Genomic DNA, 21,635 nt, shown 5'->3' with positions numbered 1-21,635 from the left:
AACTAGACGATAACTCCCATTCTCCCCTTCCCCTCCTCCTTCTCTCCTCTCTCCTCTTCCCGAGCTTGGGAGGACGTGTCCCTTATCCGGAGGTTCTTCTTTCGTTGCTTCGACCGCATGGGCTCACGCACATTACCAGCACCTAAACATTACCGCACCTTGTCCGTAGTTACGTAGCTTCTACCGCACATCATCCCCAGAGGTTCCCATTCGCTGGATGCCGGATCCCCTTGCACCAACGTCATCGTCTCTAGCTAAGAGCCTCGTTGCGTCGTCCAGGTCCTGCGGTTATGCCCATGCTCCCCAATAAAAGATAGACACTCCATCGATACGACGCCACGCCCCCTGGCCCGTCCCCTGGTAGCAGCATCCTGTCGGTGCTGGCCCCAACTGTCTCGTTACCGCATCTCTTCGAGATTGAGCGGACTGACGTTCCAGCTGCATCTGGACACAGCAATCGATATAGCATCTTTCCCTTTCGCTTGCCGCCCTTCAAATCTGCCTTCTCATGGCTTCTCTTCGTCTTATTATCGAGGATGGCCAGTTTCAAGACGCGCATGGCCGACACGTCTTGCTACGCGGCATCAATGTAGCGGGCGATGCCAAACTTCCTAGCCAACCCAACGTGCCCTCCCACGTCGCCCACGACTTCTTTGACGGCGACAATGTCAAATTTCACAGCCGGCCTTTCCCCAAGGAAGACGCGCATGTGCACTTCTCCCGCTTAAAACGCTTTGGCTACAACACTATCCGCTACGTATTCACCTGGGAGGCGATCGAGGCTGCCGGACCCGGGAGGTACGACGAGGTCTGGATCCAGCACACGATCGACGTCTTAAGGGTAGCCAAAGAATATGGCTTCTATGTATTCATGGACCCTCATCAGGATGTGGTGCGTAGCCTAGCCGGTCTGCTTCCTGTATGTCTCCGCGAGCACATACTGACTTATCGGGAATAACTAGTGGTCGAGATATTGTGGCGGATCTGGCGCTCCCATGTGGACCATTTACGCCTGCGGGTTGAATCCCCAGAGCTTCGCGGCTACTGAGGCTGCTATAGTGCACAATACGTATCCCGATCCCGAGAACTTCCCGAAGATGATTTGGTCCACCAACTATCTGCGGTTAGCCGCAGCAACCATATTCACGCTCTTCTTCGCCGGTCGAGATTTTGCCCCGAAGTGCATAATAGACGGAGTCAATATACAGGACTATCTGCAAGGACACTTCGTGCGTGCCTGTCAGCACCTCGCGAAACGCATACACGAGGCGGGCGGTATCGAGAATGACGTCGTCTTTGGGTGGGAGAGCCTGAACGAACCAAATAGGGGCATGATCGGGCACGTGGATCTGAGCGTGATCCCGAGCGAACAACAGCTCAAGAAGGGCACCTGCCCTACGCTGTGGCAAACTATGCTGACGGGCTCTGGACGAGCATGCGAAGTCGACACCTGGGATATGGGAGGTATGGGCCCGTACAAGGTCGGACGCACGCTGATCGACCCCCAAGGCGAGGTTGCGTGGCTGCCGGCACACTACGACGACACCCGATACGGATGGAAGCGGGATCCGGGTTGGAGGTTGGGAGAGTGTCTCTGGGCACAGCATGGGGTGTGGGACCCTGCTCGGGATGTACTCCTGCAGAAAAATTACTTCGAGAAGCATCCGGCCACGGGTGATAAGCTGGACTACCACAAGTTTACGAATACCTACTTCATGGCATTCTATCGTAAGTACCGGGATGCCATCCGGTCCATACATAAGGATGCCATTATGCTCTGCCAGCCGCCCACCTTGGAGCTGCCCCCGAGTATCAAAGGGACCGACGACGACGACCCGAAAATGGTCTACGCGCCGCACTACTATGACGGAATCACCCTCATGACTAAAAAATGGAATAGGACTTGGAACGTCGACATATTCGGGGTTCTGCGAGGTCGGTACTGGCACCCGGCATTCGCTATCAAGATCGGCGAGACGGCCATCCGAAACAGCTTCAAGGAGCAGCTAGCGGCTATAAGGAAAGAGGGCCAGGACTACATGGGGAACCACCCCTGTATACTGACCGAGTTCGGCATTCCGTACGACATGGACGACAAAAACGCGTACAAGACGGGCGATTATTCGAGCCAATCCGCGGCCATGGATGCCAATCATTTCGCCGTCGAGGGCTCACTCATGGAAGGTTATACGCTGTGGTTATACGCTGCGACGGTAAGACTTGCTACGAATGGTGGAAACCGACTGCTGGCTAACCCAGCCGCTAACTGTGTGCGCTTAGAACGATCACGAGCGAGGCGACCAGTGGAACGGCGAAGATTTATCTATCTTCTCGACGGACGACCCGACATTGCCTGTCTCAGCCATCCCGCGAACCTCAGACTCGACATCAAGCCTCACCAAGACGGCGACCGTGCGTAGTAGTGTTAGGAGAGAGGTAGATGACGAGATCTCGGTCACGCCTGGAAACTTGAAGCGGACCCTCACTAACCCTTCGATCTCGCTGCAGTCGACTAGCACCAACCCCGAACTTACTAACGCGCCCGGCTACCGGGCAGCGGAGGCGTACGTGCGCCCCGCGCCGATAGTGACCAACGGGCGTATCGCGGACTATGTCTTCAACCTCAAGAACTGCGAGTTCACGCTGAACATCGAGGAAGCTAGGGGCGACAGCGACCACCCGACGACGGTGTTCCTGCCCGAGTACCACTTCCCCGCGGACCAATGCGCAGTGGCAGTCAGCTCGGGCAAGTGGGAGATCAGCACGGACGATGAGGAGCGCGCCTGGATCCAGAAGCTCCGGTGGTGGCACGGCGACGGGAAGCAGAGCCTCAAGATCACAGGCCTGATACGACTGCACAACACCCTGAACGGCACGGTGGAGGAGCTCGGTTACCTCGACCAGTGTCAGTACTCATACGGCTTCGACGCCAAGAACTGCACCGTGATGTGACGTGTTGCCACGGCTCAGGGGGGAGGGGAGTGTGATACACATCGAGACGATGCTCGGTTATGCCGCAGCTCTTTGATCGCCGATGTTTCTTCCTTTTTGTTCTTGGGTCTCACCAACAACGGGTCACCAGATCACCTACCATACCTAACTCCTCGGGTCACTTGCTTAATCAATCTTAGGGCATCATGATGAACGGCGTCAGAGACGGCCTTTTTTTTCGTCTTTCCTTTCCTCCCGGGGGCAAGGCTTGCACGACTTGACTTTTAAGATTACACCGTATAATACACAAGAGAATGCGAGGGAGCCATTACGGTTCTGATTATGAATTACGATCAGGGGACGCACGAATCTGGAACTTGGGCAGGCTTGCCCGTCTCCGCGAACGGTCTAACCGACGCACACTGCAAAGCATACTCCCACGGTCCCTAGCCAATTTTGGTAGGGCGCCACCAATTTGCGAGTTTCGACGCATTGTTTCCGGTTCCCAGCACGGGACGGGGACTCATACGACAGCCCAATAGCGGTGACTTTTTTTTTTTATGGTAGTAGGGATACAACATATATACGCAAGCGGCAGTCTATGCAATGTGCGGTTGTAGCAGCGCCTTACATACATCGGCCACGGCCACCGGCCACGGCCACGGCCGAGACGCGACGCAGGAGTGAGGATGGAGGGAGAGGCAGGCTGCGCCCGTTCCTGTTCCTGTTCCTGTGCCTGTGCCTGTGCCTGAGTAAGCTTCCCCCCTCAGCTCGGGCCGTCGAATGGGGTCGTGTCTGTTGGCGCCGGAAATGGGAATGCCACGAGACGTATCTAATTGGCGGGCCACTAAGCAATTCGTGGAGGGTCTTCTTCCATCTGGTCTCTTCCTCGTGGGCTGTTTGAGTAGGAATATTTCTCATTGTGCTGAGAACAAGGTCCGCTTTGTGCAGATAAGTGGTTAGTTTTACGAGCCTTTGCGCCTTTTCCCCCCAAGGTTATTCTCTTTTTCTTAGTTTCTCGATCGCCTTGGAGCTACCCGTATACTATGTGTATAGCATACGACGCGACCGCTTCCTGAGTGTGGTCATTGGCCAATAGGTGGGATGGGCAATTTGCGGTCGTATCGACAGTTGCGTGAGTAAGAATTCTAACCCCAGCCGGGTGCCACACGCTAGTCAAATGAGGCCGATCTGGTCAGCATTTCTCATTAGAAAGCGTAGCTGGTTTGGCGAATGGCGCGCCAAGACAGGCGTCACTGTTCTTCTTTCGGCTTCGGTAACGCTTACATCGGAATGTGACTGTACGAATACACGATATTGGGCATACATAGGTTACCTGGTATACATAGGCCATCCCTTCAATGACGTTGCTAATGCCGGTGCAAGTTCCCCCTGTTAAGCATCTTTGGTGAGAACCCGATGAAGGACCGCGTGCGAGTGGCTTCAATCAGTCCCGTCTATAGATGGTAATTAGTTGCTTGCTACCTTCTGCATAGGTATGTAGGCAGGTATCCAGGTCAGCAAAAATACTGCTGTGTCGCTCGTCGCGTTGGCCGAGGTCTCGGCCAACATTGTCGTCAAATATGGTATGTGTAGATGGATTCTTGCCTCCCACGCAGCTATCTTTTGCTCCACGGCATGCATCCCACACACACCCACCCACCTAATCGAACCGCATCGGAGGTCCCTAAAGCCGCGATGTTCGTGCATAGACATGTATACACATGCACGCACACCCACCCAGGGGTGTCACTGCAGCGCGCTGCAACCCAGAGATACCTATTACTCGCGATGCAGCTAAGCTGGCTGCGGGTGCTGGTCTGGCACGGTGGGTAGCAGTGGACGGGAAAAGAATGCAGCCTGCAGCGCGTCGAATCAATTCGATCAAGGGGAACGGGAGGGCGACCCTATCAACCCCCCTCTTACGTGTTGCGTGAGAGCCCCGGCAGCGTCGTCTTCGCCAGTCCCGTAGCCTTCCCGCCTGGGTACTCATCTATCGGCCTGCCTCCCTACTAGCCTGCGTATAGGTACCTAATGTAGCTATGTGTAGCTCCCGTGCTGCACCTCGCTGCTCGCTGCACTGACGCCGTAGGTCGGGAATCCTCTGGGCAGCTTCCGGTTGGCGGGCAGGTTATGTGCGGTTTGGCTCCATCACCGGCCCGTGGAGGGGTGTCCGTCATGTGTGTGCGCGTCGATGTGCGTTCGATAGGTTTCGATTCGAGCGCCGGTAGTGTGGCGGATACGCTTGCCCGAGAGGGAGACCGACACGAGTCCCGCTTTACAGCCCGCAGGGTTCCCTTCTCTCTCGCCTCCGCCGTCTTCCGCTGCCGAATGGGAAAGCTTGCGAGGGCTGTCTGGAATGCCGACGGGCGACGTCGACGCCGTCGCATCGGAACGACGCTGTCCGTCCGCGCTCCATGGCCTCCCGAGCCACGAAGCCTTCTTACCTCATACGGGCAAAGCGAAGCAACGGGATGGAGCCCAACCCGGCAATAGACAGGTACCTGATCTGATGTTACGTATGCATAGAGTCTCTAAACCTTGCGGTACGGGATCTAGACTCAGTATGGGTTTGCCGGTAAGGATCAGGTATCCAAGGTAAACACCAGGGGGCTAAACAAGTGTCACAATTGCTACAGGTACTCGAGGCTGTTTTTCTGCTGCAGAGAGATCGACGGGCAAGGGGAGTAGCCAACAGGAAACGAATGGGCGGGCAGTGATCCGAGGCCCCTATTCTCACACAATTGATTTCACTTGCACGAGCATTGCAGGCATTGCACGTGCAGATCACAGCGTGTTTAGAGGTAGGTACCTCCCTAAAGCACAGGTAGGTAGGTCTAGGTAGGTACAGCACTCACGGGAGATGTACATACCTACAATACATCAGGTGGTTCGCCGACCCTCGACCCATACTCATACACGCACCGTTATTCCACCATCTGCTCGCTCGCCTGATGTACCTCAGGCATACGTGACGTACCGACGACGCTCTGATGGTACCTGGGCAATATCATGCGTCTCCTGGCCCGGGTATGGAATAGGCTACTGATCAGTCTATAGTAAGTGATTGGTTTGACGAGAAGCACCAGACGCCCGGCGCGAATACGTAAAAGGCGCCTAGGGTTGGGCAGGCAAAAAGCATTTCGGTGGTGCACAGATATGTGCCTAGGTACCTCTATGCTCGGGTACGGATGCCGTGAACCGCTGGTGTTGGGTGCCGAGCCATGTCTGCGTCTCTCCACTGCGGTTGGGTACCGTAGGCGTGGCCTCTCCCACCAGGTTTCCAGCCTCTGGCCAGCGCCGTCATGTACCTACCCTAAGGTGCCTACACGGGCGGGTCTGGGTGAAGAGACGGGAGAAGCGCGTGCCCCAGCATGGGGGCCTACCTAGGTACCTACCTCTAAGGTACCTCCTAGGAATCTCAGGTAAGCGGATGTCCCCACGTACCCTCCAAGGTAATGAAGGTACCTGCCTCTTCGCTTGACGGAGGTACTAAACCCTACGGGAACACCAACCCAAGGTACCCACCTTGGTACCTAAAGTACACTTCTGTATGTGCCCGCCCAGGTACCTGTACATATACGTAGGAGGTAGAGGTATGCGCCGGCGATGGGGAAGCACTGGGTAACAGATGGGTAGGCAGTTCCTCCGTCTTAACTTGACTTGCTGTGGTCCTCGACGGAGAAAGGGCGAAGCGAAGGAGGGAGGGCAAAGTGGTACCAGAGAGAAAGAGAGAAAAAAAGAGAGAGAGAAGCCCGACCCCGACCAGGCACAGACAGGCCGTTGGAGGGACCTTGGTTGGCCCAACTGACCCGGACCTGGCTGACCCCAAAAGCACCAAGACCTGGGTCGCTTTCAACGCCGACGCTAATCTCACCCTCTGACAACGATATCCCATCGCGAGCCTCAGCCAGGCCATATACCAACTGGCCATCCTGCCTATCCTCAGCGACCCTCCCGCCTCCGCCTTGCCGCACAATTGCAATCGATTGGATATTTTCCCGCTCTCAAGTTAGCCATGATTCTCCCCGCTGTCGCTTCCATCGCCCTCTCGCTCGACTCGTGACGGGGCCCTGTTCCTCGCAGAGGCTTAGCCGGCTCGACTGGCGTAAAGGCGGGTAAAGCCAGAGGAGCTGGCCCACCAATTGCCACTTTCCTCGGCCCATCCCTCGCCTCCGCAACGAACCCCTCGAAGACTCGTAAGCTCGCTCCGCCGCGACCGCGTCTACCGCTGAGGTCACCATTTAACGATCTGCTCGTAGCCGTAGCCAGAGAAAATCTCGCCGTCGTCTTCTTTCCCGCCATCGCTCGAACCCCCCGTCCCACGCCCGCCGATCCCAACCTCGATCGTTACCTCTCCCTCGAGCCTGCCGCGACATCTCACCCTTGCTTTGTGGCGGCATCTCTCCGTCGAGCTTGACCCGCACCGTGCCGTGCCGTGCCGTGCCGTCTCGTCTCGTCCTTCTCTGCCTACCATGTATCAGAACACCCAACGAGATCCGGCGCGGCCGTTCCAGGTGCCCCCGCCCCCGCCTATGTCGCCTCCCGTTTCCGGCCAGCAGCCCGGACAGTTGAACGCGATGATGGGCCTCCCTCCGCCGCCGCCAAGGTATCCCGGTGCTCCCTCTGCGACCGCCGGCGTCGTGCTGCCTCCGCCTCCTGGTCCCCCGCCGAATAGCGCTCTGGGGCCGCAGCCTTCGTGGCAAGCCAGCTGGGGTCGCTCCTATAGCGGGCAGCCTGGATTCGCCATCCCCCCTCCACCGGCAGGTGGTCCTATACCCTCATATAACCCGAAACTCCACTCGCAGGCTTCTAACGGGACCCTATCAATACCACCTCCCCCGCCACCGACAAACGATCTCATGTCGGCTACATATAGACCTTCGGGTGACCCGAACGAGGCCATGGTGTCCGCCACCTATATACCGGGAGGTGATACGTACGGAGAGGGTGTCGGTATCCCGGGCTTCTTCCCGGAGGACAAGCCCTCGCATTCGAACACGGCCCAGAGCGCGTGGCCCACAGCTAACCAGACCATGAGTAGTATCAATACTCTGAGCACGACGCCCGCCGACGAGACCAATCGGGGGCTGCTCTACGCCAACGCGTTCAACAATCGGATGATGTCCACCACGTCGAATTCGACCATCAGCCATTCCGACATCGCCCCCGAGCTAGCAGCCAAGTGGCCCCTCGATCAGGTCCTGTTGTGGCTGGCCGCGAACCATTTCTCCAAGGAATGGCAGGAGACGTTTAAGGGGCTCAATATCCACGGCACCCAATTCCTTGAGTTGGGGAGCCAGCGGGGCGGTCGCGGCAACTTTGGTATGATGCACCAGCTCGTGTACCCACGTCTGGCACAGGAGTGCGTCAACAATAACACCGCCTGGGATCAGCCCCGGGAAAGAGAGGAGGGCAAACGGATGCGGCGTCTGATACGGAGTATAGTAACTGGGAAGCCGGTCGATAGCTCGAAGTCGCTGCCCGCTCACGCCAGCAGAGAGTCTCTTAGCAGTGCCCATGCGCAGGGGGCTGGTACCGATGTGGATTCCCCCAACACTCCCATCAAACAGGGCACCACCCGGGGTTTCTCGCAGACGCGGTCTACGACTATGCCGACCCTCAGCAGCACCATGAGCTCCGATTCCAACCACCGTGCTATCTTGAAGAATATTGACATCGAGAGCGGCCGCAAGATGAGCCCGGGTGCGAGCGAGCAGGGAGACGGCACGCACCGATCTGCCTTTCGCGGCGACAGTCCCGGCTCGAGTCCGAAACTTTCGACCTCCTTCCTACCTCCGCCCTCGTCGGGTAACCTATCCCCCTCGAGCCGTTTCCATCATAAATCCCGAAACAGTGCCGACTCCGTTTCTTCGAGCGCCGCGATATATGGCTCCGGCGTGCCACCCGAGGCTGGTCAACTTCTGCGGAACGGCATGAGCGGAATTGGCGATATGATTCACGGTAGCCGCGGCGACCGGCGGTACGGCACCGACGGAAATGGCGAACGACCAACCTCGGCCGAGCCGTCGATGGCAAGGGACAACAAGAGCTTCCTCGGGTTCTTGAAGCGGAAGAACAAGCAGAAGGAGGACGGTTCTTTCCCCTCTCCCAACGAAGAGGACTCGCCAACCAGTCCTAATTTAGTGAAACCTCACTTTTTCGGGAGCCGGTTCGGGACCCCCCCGCCGGAAGCGGTTCAAGACTCGGCCCCCAAGTTTAGGCGCAATAAGAATTTCCCCAAAGTATTCGTCCTCGTCACGATGGACGGGTGGAATTACCGGATGTGCGACGTCACGGATTGTGACACAGCTGCCGACCTGCGCACCACGATCTGTATGAACCTATGTCTTCCAGATCCGAAGGGGTTCGATATCTTTTTAACCGAGCTAGGACGGGCGCCACACGACGAAGCGCTAGAAGACCAGAGTCTATGGATCCATAAACGCAATAAGGGCGACGCGCAGGGCTCTCTCAAATTCCATATCAAACTTAGCGGATCTAGCAGCAACGGCAACCGCAGCATTCCCGCCTTGCTGTCTCCGGGATATACGGGCCCGGGCTCTAACGTGGACGAGGACACATATGCCCGCCTTAACGGCCAGCGTACCAGGTCAAGCTCCTCGCCGCCTACCTCGAGAACTAATACGCTTTCCACAGGTTCGCAGCCGAACGAAGCCGAGTTAGCTGCGAGAGCCAGCGAGTACCGAGCCGAAGTCGAGAAGCAACAGGCAGCGTATTTGAGCAAACGAAGGCAGGCCATCAAGGAGTCTTCGCCGCAGGAAATCTCCCCCGGAATCGTGGGCAGGAATGTAGATTTTGATCACCCCCGCCTTTCGCCCTTTGAAGATAAGAAACCCGACAACCTCTTCCCCCATAGGAAAGCACCCGCGCCACCAGTTGTAGAGACCGCGACCCTCATCAAGGCCAACTCATTAAGCAAAAAGACAGGACACGGTATGCGGCCATCTCAGGGTAGCATCGACGAGTTTACCAGCCCGAAGCGGCCAGCCACTTCGACAGGCGAGTCGAACCAGGATGCCTCTCAGAGACGGCCCCTCGGGCCTCCTTCCCCGCCAGCCGGCTCAGCTCTCGGGGCTTTGGTGAATATGGGTAGTGCCTGGGGCCGACTAGGTCGACCGTCGGCCATAGCACCACGACAACGCTCGGTATCGCCCCCCCGGAGCGCCCCAGGCCCCATGGCCGGGGCGGACCACACGGAACAAAGAGGTAAGGGAGCAATGGCAAGCGTTGATTTTGGCATAGCTGCCTCAGGTCGTAGTAGCCCTCGGTCGAGGTCTGGCTCGCCCGGTTCCCTAACGTGGGGTCGCGGTGATATCCCGTTCCTCGTACCAGACTACTCGCCTAGTGGCAGCCAGACCCTTGGAAACCGAGGAAAACCCGCGCTTGAACCGATTACTAAAATGCATCAAGTAGCGCAACGAGCACCGTCCCCCGGCGATCTTAGCCCGAGTACCGCACACCCCCCTGGAGGGACCGCCGCCGGATCAGGAAATACTACGGCCAACCGCCGCAAGTCTCACGGGCCCGATGTGGATTTCACCGAGACGGACGTCCAGTTCTCCCAGCCGACGGAGTCTGCTAGGCCAATGAATGACGATTCTGGTGACGACTCGGACGACGGGCTGTTCGCTATACCGATGAGGGGAAGACAGCCATCGAAGAAGTCCATACGCAAGCAGCCGAGCCGTAACGAAACGAGCGTCCTTGATAGCGACTCCGAGTCGAGCGAGGGCAGGAGGCCAAATCTAAGAGTCAAGACCTCGAGATCTAGGAAGGGTCTCTCTGTATCGTTTGATTCGCCTGGCAATGGTAACACTCCCGAACTGGAAGATGATGACGGAAGTGTCAGGAGCGGTCGCGACTCTCACCGCCGCACGCCGGCGACGCCAGGATCGGATCAATGGCAGTCGGACGACAGCGGAATCAATCGCCGGAAATCATTCATCGAGCGCGACGTTTGGGCCAACCGTCCGCCCCCGGAGGCTTTGCTCAGCAACCTCGACGCCTTCTTCCCCGAGCTCGATCTCGACCAACCCGTGCTTGACCTCGACGAAAGCCAAGTACAGGAACGATCGGTATCGCCGATAAACGAACACGAGGAGGTTCCGGGAGAGGATAATAAATCCAACCTTCCATCGCCCGCATTAGATGTGCAACTCCCCGCCCCGACCGCCGAAACTGGCACTACGAGGTCATCGATCTACAACGAAAGTGATACGCTCGGTTCCGATGAGTCTACTCTAAAGGCTCTAGAGCGCCCGCCTTCGATTGCCTCGGTTGCGACACGTAGTGTAGCAAGGTCTGGCGGACTCGGCCGGATGAAGTCCATTCGAGAGGTGGCACGCGGCGCTCACGAAGCGAACAAACGTTTCACCACATCTTCAACGAGCGGCGGTGGTGGAGCGTCGACGACGATTCAGCGACGGAAAAGCACCAAGATGTTTGGTGCCAACGTCGTGCAGATACGCCCGGAGCGCGGCTCTATGATAGTGCCGCAGATACCCCAAGATGTCATCCCCAAGCGACAGACTACCTTCCGGTGGTTCAAGGGCGAGCTGATCGGGAAGGGAACCTACGGACGCGTATACCTGGGTATGAACGCAACCACGGGCGAATTCTTGGCCGTGAAGGAAGTCGAGGTCAATCCAAAAGCCGCGGGCGGTGATAAGAACAAGATGAAGGAGCTCCTTAAGGCTCTCGATCAGGAAATCGACACGATGCAGAATCTCGACCACGTCAACATCGTGCAGTACTTGGGCTGCGAGAGGAAAGAGACGAGCATCAGCATCTTCCTCGAGTACATCTCTGGTGGCAGTATCGGGTCCTGCCTGCGCAAGCACGGCAAGTTCGAAGAGCCCGTCGTGAGCTCTCTGACGCGGCAAACCCTCTCGGGCCTCGCGTACCTCCACCGCGAAGGCATTCTGCATCGCGACCTGAAAGCCGACAACATCCTGCTAGATGTAGACGGCACCTGTAAGATTTCGGATTTCGGTATCAGCAAGAAGACGGACAACATCTACGGCAACGACAAGACCAACTCGATGCAGGGCTCCGTATTCTGGATGGCCCCCGAGGTGATCCGATCCCAGGGCGAGGGATACAGCGCCAAGGTTGACATTTGGAGTTTGGGGTGCGTCGTGCTGGAAATGTTCGCCGGACGGCGTCCCTGGAGCAGGGAGGAAGCAGTGGGCGCTATTTACAAAATCGCTAATGGCGAGATACCCCCAATCGCAGACGACGTGCGCGAGGCGATTAGTCCATACGCGTTAGGTTTTATGTTGGATTGCTTTACTGTGTATGTTGTCTTATCTCTCTTCCCCCGCCTCTTCGTCGACTGCTAACGGGATCTGCAGAGACCCTAGGGATCGGCCCACGGCAGAGCGCTTACTTATGCAGCACGAATTCTGCGAGCTCGACACGGAATACAATTTCTTCGATACGGAGCTCTTTGCCAAGATTAGGGGTACCTTCCAATAGACACACACACACATATATATATACATATACCCACGACAGGCTACCCATAGCAAGGGAGAGGTTAGGGGATGTGACGGGTGAAGAATAAGAATACCGGGGGGGGGGGGGGGGAGTGTTGATTGTAATGGGGATCCACTCAGAGAGATGAAAGAGGATTATGAGGAAGAGCAGGAGGAGGATTACGATAATGACGGCGATGACGATGCCGCGACGCAACATATATATCCACGCATACAGTATATATGAACATCACTTAGAAGCCGACTTTGGACCCGGGACACTTTTTAGAGAGCGACTTGACATATCGTGGATGACATAGGTGCAAGGATGAATGCGTTATGTTCGGGGCAGGGAGAGGGGGCTGTACGACACGATACTACACGATACGGCCGCGAGCACACGGACACCGAATAACGAAGGGGGAGGCCTCAAGCGCTTGAACAAGGGTATATCGTCGCTGGTGGTAGTGGTGGTGTAGCTACCGCCGTCGCTACTATTGTTACTGTCGCCAATGCAGATGCTACTGTAGTATTATATTTGTCGCTTACGGCGTTGGCACACATGCATATATATAGAGAGGCACGATGGGGTCGGGGTCATTCTGCAGGGCGGACGAGGGCCTTTTTTACGTTTCGGCTCGATTGCTTTTTCCCAAGCTGAGAGATGCTACACGGTCATATACAGGCTTAACGCTTGGGGCATCCGTCGGCTAGGGAATGGGGCCTAGCCCACCTCGATATCAGGGAAAGGGGGAATCCCAGTTCTGGACTGCTTATACAGGTATGTGCTAGTTATCCTATCCCAAAGACAACTATAAGATGTGAGACATTAGCAAATTCTTGAGTTCGTCATATCTGGTATACCTATATGTCACGTAGCAATTGAACCAGCCCTTATATGCCTGCATACCGCAAAGCGTAAATGTAGGCGTCTACGTTTTACGCGACACTATATACGTGTCGCATGAAAACGTAGACGCCTACACCTCTCTCGTCGGCTATGCAGCCTTATATAGGTAGGTACAGGTAGGGTTTCCTCGTGACAATAAGTATACGAGTGTTGAAATACTAAAGTTATCGGGCCTCTTGAGAAGGCGTCTGTTCGGTATTAGACGCATACACGCCACCACATTCTCGCCGTGAGTCGCAGTGAGCTTTCTTGTGTAGGTATAGTGCCCGACGCCCTCCGACCCTGCTCTGGGTTCAAAGCTCTCTCCACAGCCATGCCTAGTCTCCTCGATCTCCTCCTCGATCTCCTCGATCTCGCCAAACCTCCCCCTCCAACCCCCAACCACATGCCCATCCACCTAGTCTCCACCAGCAGCATCCCACTCCCCCCTCGAGGCGAGGTCCCGCGTGCGGCGCGGGTGTTCTCACGGAAATGAACGCAGACTTATTGCCGCAGAGACACCAAGTCTCGACACGAGCCCCGCCCGGCCCCCGCTGACGGCGCTGTAGGTAATGCGAGGGCGACCGACAGTACGCTGTGTTGCGTCCTTGGGCGGACGGGGCGGGTAGGGGAGGGGCTGGCGCGAGGGCGCCCCACGCCCCATGGTTTGCCGGCCCGCCCTACCCCTCCCCCTACCACGCCTCCCCCCGGCCGGCGCCCAAGCGTACGAGACGCTGAACATCCTGCCGGGCGCCGGCCGGGCCCCAAGGCGGAGGCAGTGTTGTGTAGCTATTTTGCCGCCCTGTTCCCCCACGCGGGGGGGGCGGGGGCAGTGGTCGCCAGACATTGCCATGTGTTCTTCGGCCCTACCTCCTTCTGCGCGATCCTGTGGTAGGATCGCCGGGGGGCAGGGCGGGGGGAGTCCGATTGTCGGGTGGTAACTTTCGCACGCGGCTCCTCTGAGAGGGACCTCTGGTGATGGCGTTTTGGGGGGGGATATGGGTTGAATCTCCCCAAGTCTTGCCCCCCCCCTTCGGGGTGTCTGGTTGGCGACAACCCAGCGTGTCTCCAGGGTGTTTGGGAGGGAGTGGTTCCCTCCCCCGGCATGAGCGCGGGACATTTGTGTGTCGGCGGGGTCCCCCTTGGTTAAGGCTGGCCACCAGTAAGCGCCGGCCATAGGGAGTAAGGGCAGCGAGTATGCTGAGGCGACAGTTATCCGCCGCAAGGCTTGCCCGCCCTTGGCCTCTTGTCCTGCTCGGCCACGGGACGCATCATGAGACTCCGGCTTTTCGTCCCATGGCCCCTCCGGTGAGTGTTTTGTCTGATTAACGGTGGTGTTGCGTAGGCAGAAGATGGGAGGGAGTGGTTCCCTCCCCTGCCCAGAGCCGCCGAGTCATCCTCTTCCTCTGTAACCCGTCGGTAGCGGCTGGTTCTGTCCGAGGCTCTAGGCCATGCTGAGAGTTTCCAAACCCCGTTGGATTTGGGGTATTGACTGCGTGGCAGAGCAGAGCAGAGCGGTAACAGGTGTTACTAGTGGGCCCCGCAGCACCACCAGATGTGTACATGCTCAAGCCCTCGGGAGCAGCACCGTGAAGCTCCCGAGGGCCTAGGGGCAGACATATCTGCTGGTAGTGGTGGACTCACCAACCATATTGGGGCTCGGGTCCCGTATGGTTAAGGCTCGTCCCTCTAGCAGACTGCCTACCCCCCCCGCCTATCTTTGCAACGACCGCTTCCGCCTGGGAGAGGAGGGAGAAGGGTCGAGTCCTTCTTTCCTCTTCTCCCGGCCCGCGTACTTAATTGGCAGTACGACCCCGCTGCCAGCGTGCGGGAGGGAGTGGTTCCCTCCCTAGTCGGGGGGCCATGGGAGTTGGTGGGAATGTAGGCGGATTATAACGCTTACGTCCTTCTGCTGTTCCAGTTCAACGTAAGATCGGGCGTTACTCGTTGCACGCAGGGAGCGTATGGCACGTCGAGGGGAGGCAGGCCGGTAGGATGGGTCAAAGACCTCCAGATCTTCTGCCAGCCTGCACCCCCTCCCTCGTGTGTGGAAGATACGAGATGCTGGTATCGCCAACCAGCTCCGATGTGTGGACTGGTGTGTAGTGGCTTTCTGGATTTTCGCTTCTTCTCCGTACCCATTTAGTGGGAGGCCACCACACCGACCGCCCACCGTAGGGTGACCACGGAGCGTTGACAACCACACCACGCCGGTTCGTAAGGCGTTGTGTTGCTGTAAAATGGTATAAGGTCGAGGAGTCGACCTTTGATGGCGACAGTCGAAGTAGGTAAAGGGATGCTATCCGCTTCTAGGGCCCTGTTGTCACCATTAGTATTTGAATAACTCTCCTATGAGATTTGTTCAACGTACCTCATGCTCTAGCATTAGTTTCTAGCTCTCCAGGTCGGTGCCTCCGGTGAGGGAGGGAGCAGGCCCAGGACATAGTTGGTGGTGATAGCTGTTTTCAGGGCCTCGCTATCGCGAGTCGCCCGGGGGTAATGTCTGCCGCTGCAGCACGGACAAATTATGGTCGGGGTTCTTCAGGCCCCCAAACCCCAGTGTCCATATCCAGTACATGCCTCAGTTGTTGGTAATTACCGGTAGGTTATACAATGTTCCCATATCGGGAGCAGGAGAGGAACTCGATAAAGCCAAGTTCCTGTCCCATTCCGCCCCTGTGAGGAGGAAGCAAAGGGAAATGAGTGGGGAGGTTGAGTTCAATGCCAGAGTATGAGGCAATTGTTATATCGTGCCATGGCCCAAGTATAACAGGGCTCCCACGAAAGTAGAAATCTCGTGTAGATGACTCATAAGCACGTTAGCTCGTTGATTCAACACGGAACGCCTATTACTCAAGGCATTCCTCGAGGGATCGTTCGTGTGGTTATTCAAGGCAGGGTTCAAGTTGGGGTTTATACTGGGGGACTGCCCCATCCCACTAGGGTATACGGATGGAGGAGAGGGAGGGGAGGGTGACAGGGTAATGATGCCTTGAGACGGATACATGTGAGGACTTACGTTTGATGCTTTTGAGGTCCGATCGACACTCTTGTTGTCAATACCTTTCTGACGACACTTCTCTGCACTCCTTCTCCCCCTCCACCGGGACCATGCCGGTGGCAGGCGGTAAGGTCAGGAATGCAACAGTAGCCAATGATGGTGATGGAAATACGCCCAGCCAGCGGCTGTAGATGAGAAGTGAAGGTGGTTTCTAAGGAAGAGCAGGTGATGATGGGTATGAGCTGTGGTGGTTTGGGGATACTGGTGATGGCTGGCCATGATGGTGGCCATGTGTTGAAGTGTGTGTTGGTCTTGATGATGGAGGAGGGAGGGAGAGTGAAAAACAAGGGAGGAGGGGAGGGAGGGGCCCTTTATATATTGTGAAAGAGGCGCCCCAGACCTCACAATCACCCAGATTGTGATCTAGTTGATCTATTTTAAGCCTATTATTTATTTTACTGTGTGCTCCATTTTCTGGTCAGATGTCTCCCCATCGTCGGAGGCAACCACCTCCAAAAGAGCCAATGTTTCTCTATCGCCGGAGGCAACCATCTCCAAAAAGGCTACATATGTCTCTACTAACCCAAGATCAGCACCCACGTTTGCCTATCGCTAGGTGAACCATCATCAGGTCCATTTGGAGAGTCAAAAATCCTGAATAGGCGTATACCTAGCACCTATGTACTCGAGGCACTGTGATGGTACCCCTGAGTCTATGGTTCCAGTTACTGGGTATTTACCTGAAGAGAGAAGAGAGAAGGATACTTCTCTTCGCCCATGGGACCTACAGCTGGCCTGGGTAGACTTGGAATGAGGTCCTCCCCATGTCACCTCTACCACAATCTTCATGTACAGTGTATTTATGAGAAACGAAATAGCCAATAGCTTCTCTTCGTCCTCATTTTCAATAAGTATTTTCTCTCATTGGTTAATCAATGGCACAGATATGTATATGTGTAATCATGCTAGCAGTCTACTAGCCTTATTTGGAGGTTGGCAATGTGATGAGATCGATCTGATCCTCCCGCCGATTGTGTACTGAGCTGGGGGGTTATGGTGGTGAAGAGGGGGTTACATATGATAGGTCTGGTGGATAATAATGACACGTACAACAATAAAATACGATTCCCGTGGTATGGGATCATCCTCCAGTCGCTTGAGAAGATAATCACGAGTCGGGCGAACGCCTAGTTATGACTAGGAGCCGGGTTGGTGTCAAACGGGTAATTGTCAGTCTATGTCATCGTGTCCAGACTCAGGCATACTTATATGCTCCGTTCTTCAGACGTGCAGGCTAACATAGTTCGGATTTTCCACAGGACTTGCTCCCCATCCGCCCAGCCTGTAGCTGAAACCCGAAGTTCTACACGTAATGACACCGAATCCAGCAAAATACCCAACCTAGATGAGTTCACAATAGTTGCGAGAGAATATGGCGCCAATGGGCTACTACGAAACCTACAGCGCGGTTGGGCGTGGGTTGAAAACAAGAAATATAACGGCATTGAACGATTCCTGATATTACAATCCGATTAAGGGAGAACGGTCCCCTCCAGTATCCCTTTGCGGATACAAGTAATCGATGATCGTCCTGGGAGGGCAGGGTCTTGCACCAAAACGCTTGAGAAAGGGGGAACAAGCTGTACTACTATGTCGACAAAGCATGGGGTTTTACCGCACAAAAAAGGTGCTCGTAGGTTTGGTTCAGGCTCCCCTAGTTTCATCGCGCATCACCTTTGATATCAACGCTTACGAAATTGAACTCGCAGCTAGTTTCGTTCAACGTTACTGTTTCCGAGTGATTCTCGTTCTGATATTAAGCTCGTCTTGCGCGCAGCACGCCACACGGCTAAGCTAAACCATAAGCTGAGCGAGCTCTTCGTGATAATATTAGCAAAATAACTAATACTTGGTAAAGTTGACCAAGCCAAGAGTGGCGAAAATCAAAGATAAACGAATCTCAACAAAATGGAACCAGAGAAGATCTCCGAGAAGTATCATTTCCAGGGAGATAGTCAACGAGACATACCACCTATCCTGAGGCTCAAAGGTAGGGAAAGGCTGGAAGTGCGGAATGAACTCTTCATAAAGATCACATTCGATGAATATCACACCAACATATGCGGATCCCTCGAACCCATCGCTGCGAAGGACTATGTCGCGGGCGTCTATGCAATCCTAAGCGAACCCCTACTGGATTTTGCTGACCTGCACCAGTGGGCAAGGGACCCCCCGACAAAGGAGCCGTGGGCAGAGGCCCTCTTCGTCCATCAAGTAAAGCAGTACCTCTGCGATTTGTCCGTATCCGACTGGAAGCCGGCCACACTTAACGATCTGGACGTCACCGACGAGGAGCGACGGAACAGCCGCGTTGTTGACCTGATGTGGTGCGAGTTCGTTCTTGAAATCCTCGAGCGAATGCAACGGGACCGCTACATCGACATGCTTGCTGAAGTCGCCCTAGACATCCGTTGTGCATAGGTAGGAGTAGAAATTACCTGCACGTCGTGTACTAGCTATTAGTAGCGAAACGATATTGTTATCATCCAAATGTAGTGAGAAATCAGAATTAGTGCTTTGCAAAATAACATACTATCGTGAGAGCGTCAGTGCATTTCAGGAAAGTGGTATTAAGACTCCTCGCCCAACTATAGGTACAGGGGATTATTCAGTGATATTAGAATTCGTAAACAGGCGCATGTTCATAATATCTTTCTTTACGGACCTGGAAGGGGCGTAGAGAGTCAAAATCGGATTTGTTCTCTACATATTAATTGGAAAGAGAGAAGACGGGAATTTGGCTAAGAGGCGAGAGAGCCCTGTAACCTGATCTAATCATTCCGGCGGGCATCGGAGCAATTTATGACTGACAAGCGTCACTTATGAGCCACGATACTATTCCGAACCACTGGGTGAGCTCTAGAAAAGAGGCCGGACTCGGTGAATACTAAATAGGGGATACCGCCGGAGAATCGGAGAATAGCCTGGCGATGTTCCAAATCGAGTCTGCCTATATCCGATAAGGCCGACACAGTGGGTTGCAGGACAGACACATTCATGGGGCACCCGGCAATTCTTTACATTTTGCGATATCCGATCTTGGGAATCAGATGATATTCTCGAGGTTCCTTCATGGGGGTTCGGCAAAATCTTTGCTCCGTCGTCGTGGGTAGTCTTTTGGGGGGACGATTAAGAGGAGGCATTCCAGCTCCCGAACACTGTGCTGGGCACGGATCGACACTGGGCTAGGCTACCTATGGCCGAGTATGTCAGTCGCCCTGAGGGCACGGTTCTGGGGTGTCAAGACGAGGTTTATCTGGGGCTCGGATCTCATGGACAAGGTCGGCGAGCTGATCTACCGCCGCTTCCTCCCGCTCGCGCGCTGGTGAGCGGGGCGTACAAGGCGAAGCCGGACCCATAGGTAGCTAGCAAGGGGTTAAAACACATACAGAAAGCATATAGATATTTCTACAAATAGTATTTCGGTAGCAAAGATCGTTGTTAACTTCTAAGGGCACGGCGATTTGCCAATATGGAAAGACGAAATACAAATTACAGATGGGATCCGGGGTGGATAAGATGGGTTTCACACTCGGAATTCACAAGCAGCGCCTTCTATTACATGCTTCAAACTCGTCGACACGATGCGCTTGCGTGATCTGCGTAATGAATAGAACCGCTGCCGCTAAACCGTTATCTCATTGTATTCGACATCTGTTCGCCATGTTAGGTATGTCTACTCTACCTAGCGTTCGACATACCTGCTCAATGCCCAGAATAACGATGGCGATCGATGCCTATAAGGAGCGGTGGTTACCCCGCGCTGCCAAGCGCCTGGGATAGTCTGGGGTAGGTACCTATAACAAATGATCGTGGGTTACATCGTGGGTACGCAGCAGAAAAAGGATCTTACGCGCATGAGCGGCCCGTGCCTATACAACGTTAGTCTAACGACGAACCGGCGGGGGATGGCGTGGGCAATGGCCCTTAGATCGTTATCTCCCTTTGCCTTCTGATCCCTCCTCCTGATCGATCATCGGGTCGGGGGGGCCACCATGACGATGTTCCCCTGGTGCCGGCTGACGGTGGCGCCGGCCCCACAGAAAAGGAAGATATACTAAGAATCATCCCAACGATGCTGACGTATTTCGTACTGAATAGCGCAGACATTCTGGTTGCAACAGCGGTGAGAGACAAGAAGCCGGGGATGCTGAAGTCCTTGACGCCGTGTCGGGGACCTCCCTTCAAGGCTGGCTTCATAACGACACGATGGCCCTTGCGAACCATAGTGGTCAAATAATCGTAGATTACATAGTACCTAAGTAATTCCGCCGATCGACCTACTCGCACAGAAATCCAATTCCATGTGATAAATTGGACCCGGCTCATCCCAGATTGAGAGGGGTTACACCATTCAGATGTCACACTAGGGCGTGTGATCACGGCTTATATAGGGCGGTGAGATTCCGTGGCGTTCAACCCCAAACATACGAGCATATGATGATGGCCTGGGTGAGTAATTTTACCCATCCCACCTCGTGTCGTCAACATCGACCGGCTCTGTAAGGGTAGAAGGCTCGACTGCACATGTCTCCCCGGTGAGGCTCATTCTCGTGCATTCCGGTGTGCGGTATGTCGTAGTACAGACTGTGACCAATCTGCCCGAGCATATAGGCGCCGGCGACGAGACTCGCCATAATCGGCGAACACGATATCGAACACGGCCATATGTCCTCTAAGGGTTCTGTATTCCTCAGCAATGGCATCTTAGATACGACTTAGGTACGTTAGCATTGCCCTCAACTATCTGGCCGGCTTCTCCACCGGGGGGGAGGGAGGGGGGGGTTGAACTACGTTCCTCAGTTCGACTAGTCTGCAGAGATCCTCAAAACGGAACATCGGAATCATCGGAAATATTAAGCTAGGAAATATTGAGTGTGTCCCTCCTTTCGTCAAGAGGGGCCTGTCAAGACTCGCAGCTCTTAGAAGTTCTTACATCTAGCAAGTCATGCAGCTCTTTGGTGACGGACGTTTCCATCTCGGCTATCAACCTCGCCACCATCTAATTACGCTGCTATTGAATTCGGTAACTCACTCCGGTCGCTCAACAAACGAACGTGACCGCCCTTTCACTGCCTCCCGACGACCCAGTCCCTGCAAGAAATATATGAATTTGTGCCACCTGAAATTCAAGACGGCTAACGTTCGTTTGTCTAGACCCTTCTCCCTTATGTCTGTCTATACCCACTAGCCTTATTCTCTTAGGCATGTGCCGTTATCGGCAGCCGATGATGTGAATAACACCAGTCATGAA

At 55.2% G+C, this 21,635-nt stretch overlaps 4 protein-coding genes across 4 annotated transcripts; all 4 read left to right on the top strand.

The window, feature by feature from the left end:
- Positions 1–508: 508 nt before the first annotated feature.
- Positions 509–2,952, top strand: GGS23DRAFT_596436 (glycoside hydrolase family 5 protein; the record flags this gene model as incomplete). The annotated part of the gene is made up of 3 exons (XM_051518478.1): positions 509–892; positions 963–2,213; positions 2,281–2,952. The coding sequence occupies 3 exons, from the start codon at positions 509–511 to the stop codon at positions 2,950–2,952; spliced, it is 2,307 nt and encodes a 768-aa protein (XP_051372662.1).
- Positions 2,953–7,406: 4,454 nt separating this feature from the next.
- GGS23DRAFT_620844 (uncharacterized protein) lies at positions 7,407–12,531 on the top strand (the record flags this gene model as incomplete). Its single annotated transcript, XM_051521134.1, has 2 exons — positions 7,407–12,250; positions 12,309–12,531. The coding sequence occupies 2 exons, from the start codon at positions 7,407–7,409 to the stop codon at positions 12,430–12,432; spliced, it is 4,968 nt and encodes a 1,655-aa protein (XP_051372661.1). The 3' UTR covers positions 12,433–12,531.
- Positions 12,532–18,241: 5,710 nt separating this feature from the next.
- GGS23DRAFT_620842 (uncharacterized protein) lies at positions 18,242–18,802 on the top strand (the record flags this gene model as incomplete). The annotated part of the gene is made up of 1 exon (XM_051521133.1): positions 18,242–18,802. The coding sequence occupies exon 1, from the start codon at positions 18,290–18,292 to the stop codon at positions 18,800–18,802; it is 513 nt and encodes a 170-aa protein (XP_051372660.1). The 5' UTR covers positions 18,242–18,289.
- A 785-nt stretch (positions 18,803–19,587) lies between these two features.
- Positions 19,588–20,621, top strand: GGS23DRAFT_596433 (uncharacterized protein; the record flags this gene model as incomplete). The annotated part of the gene is made up of 2 exons (XM_051518477.1): positions 19,588–19,706; positions 20,483–20,621. The coding sequence occupies 2 exons, from the start codon at positions 19,588–19,590 to the stop codon at positions 20,619–20,621; spliced, it is 258 nt and encodes an 85-aa protein (XP_051372659.1).
- Positions 20,622–21,635: the final 1,014 nt, after the last annotated feature.

The sequence above is a fragment of the Durotheca rogersii genome, assembly GCF_024521655.1.
Source record: "Durotheca rogersii strain YMJ 92031201 chromosome Unknown GGS23scaffold_8, whole genome shotgun sequence".
NCBI classification, from domain to species: Eukaryota; Fungi; Ascomycota; class Sordariomycetes; order Xylariales; family Xylariaceae; genus Durotheca; species Durotheca rogersii.
Note: the sequence above shows the minus strand (reverse complement) of the source record. Positions and strands in the feature narration are given on the sequence as shown.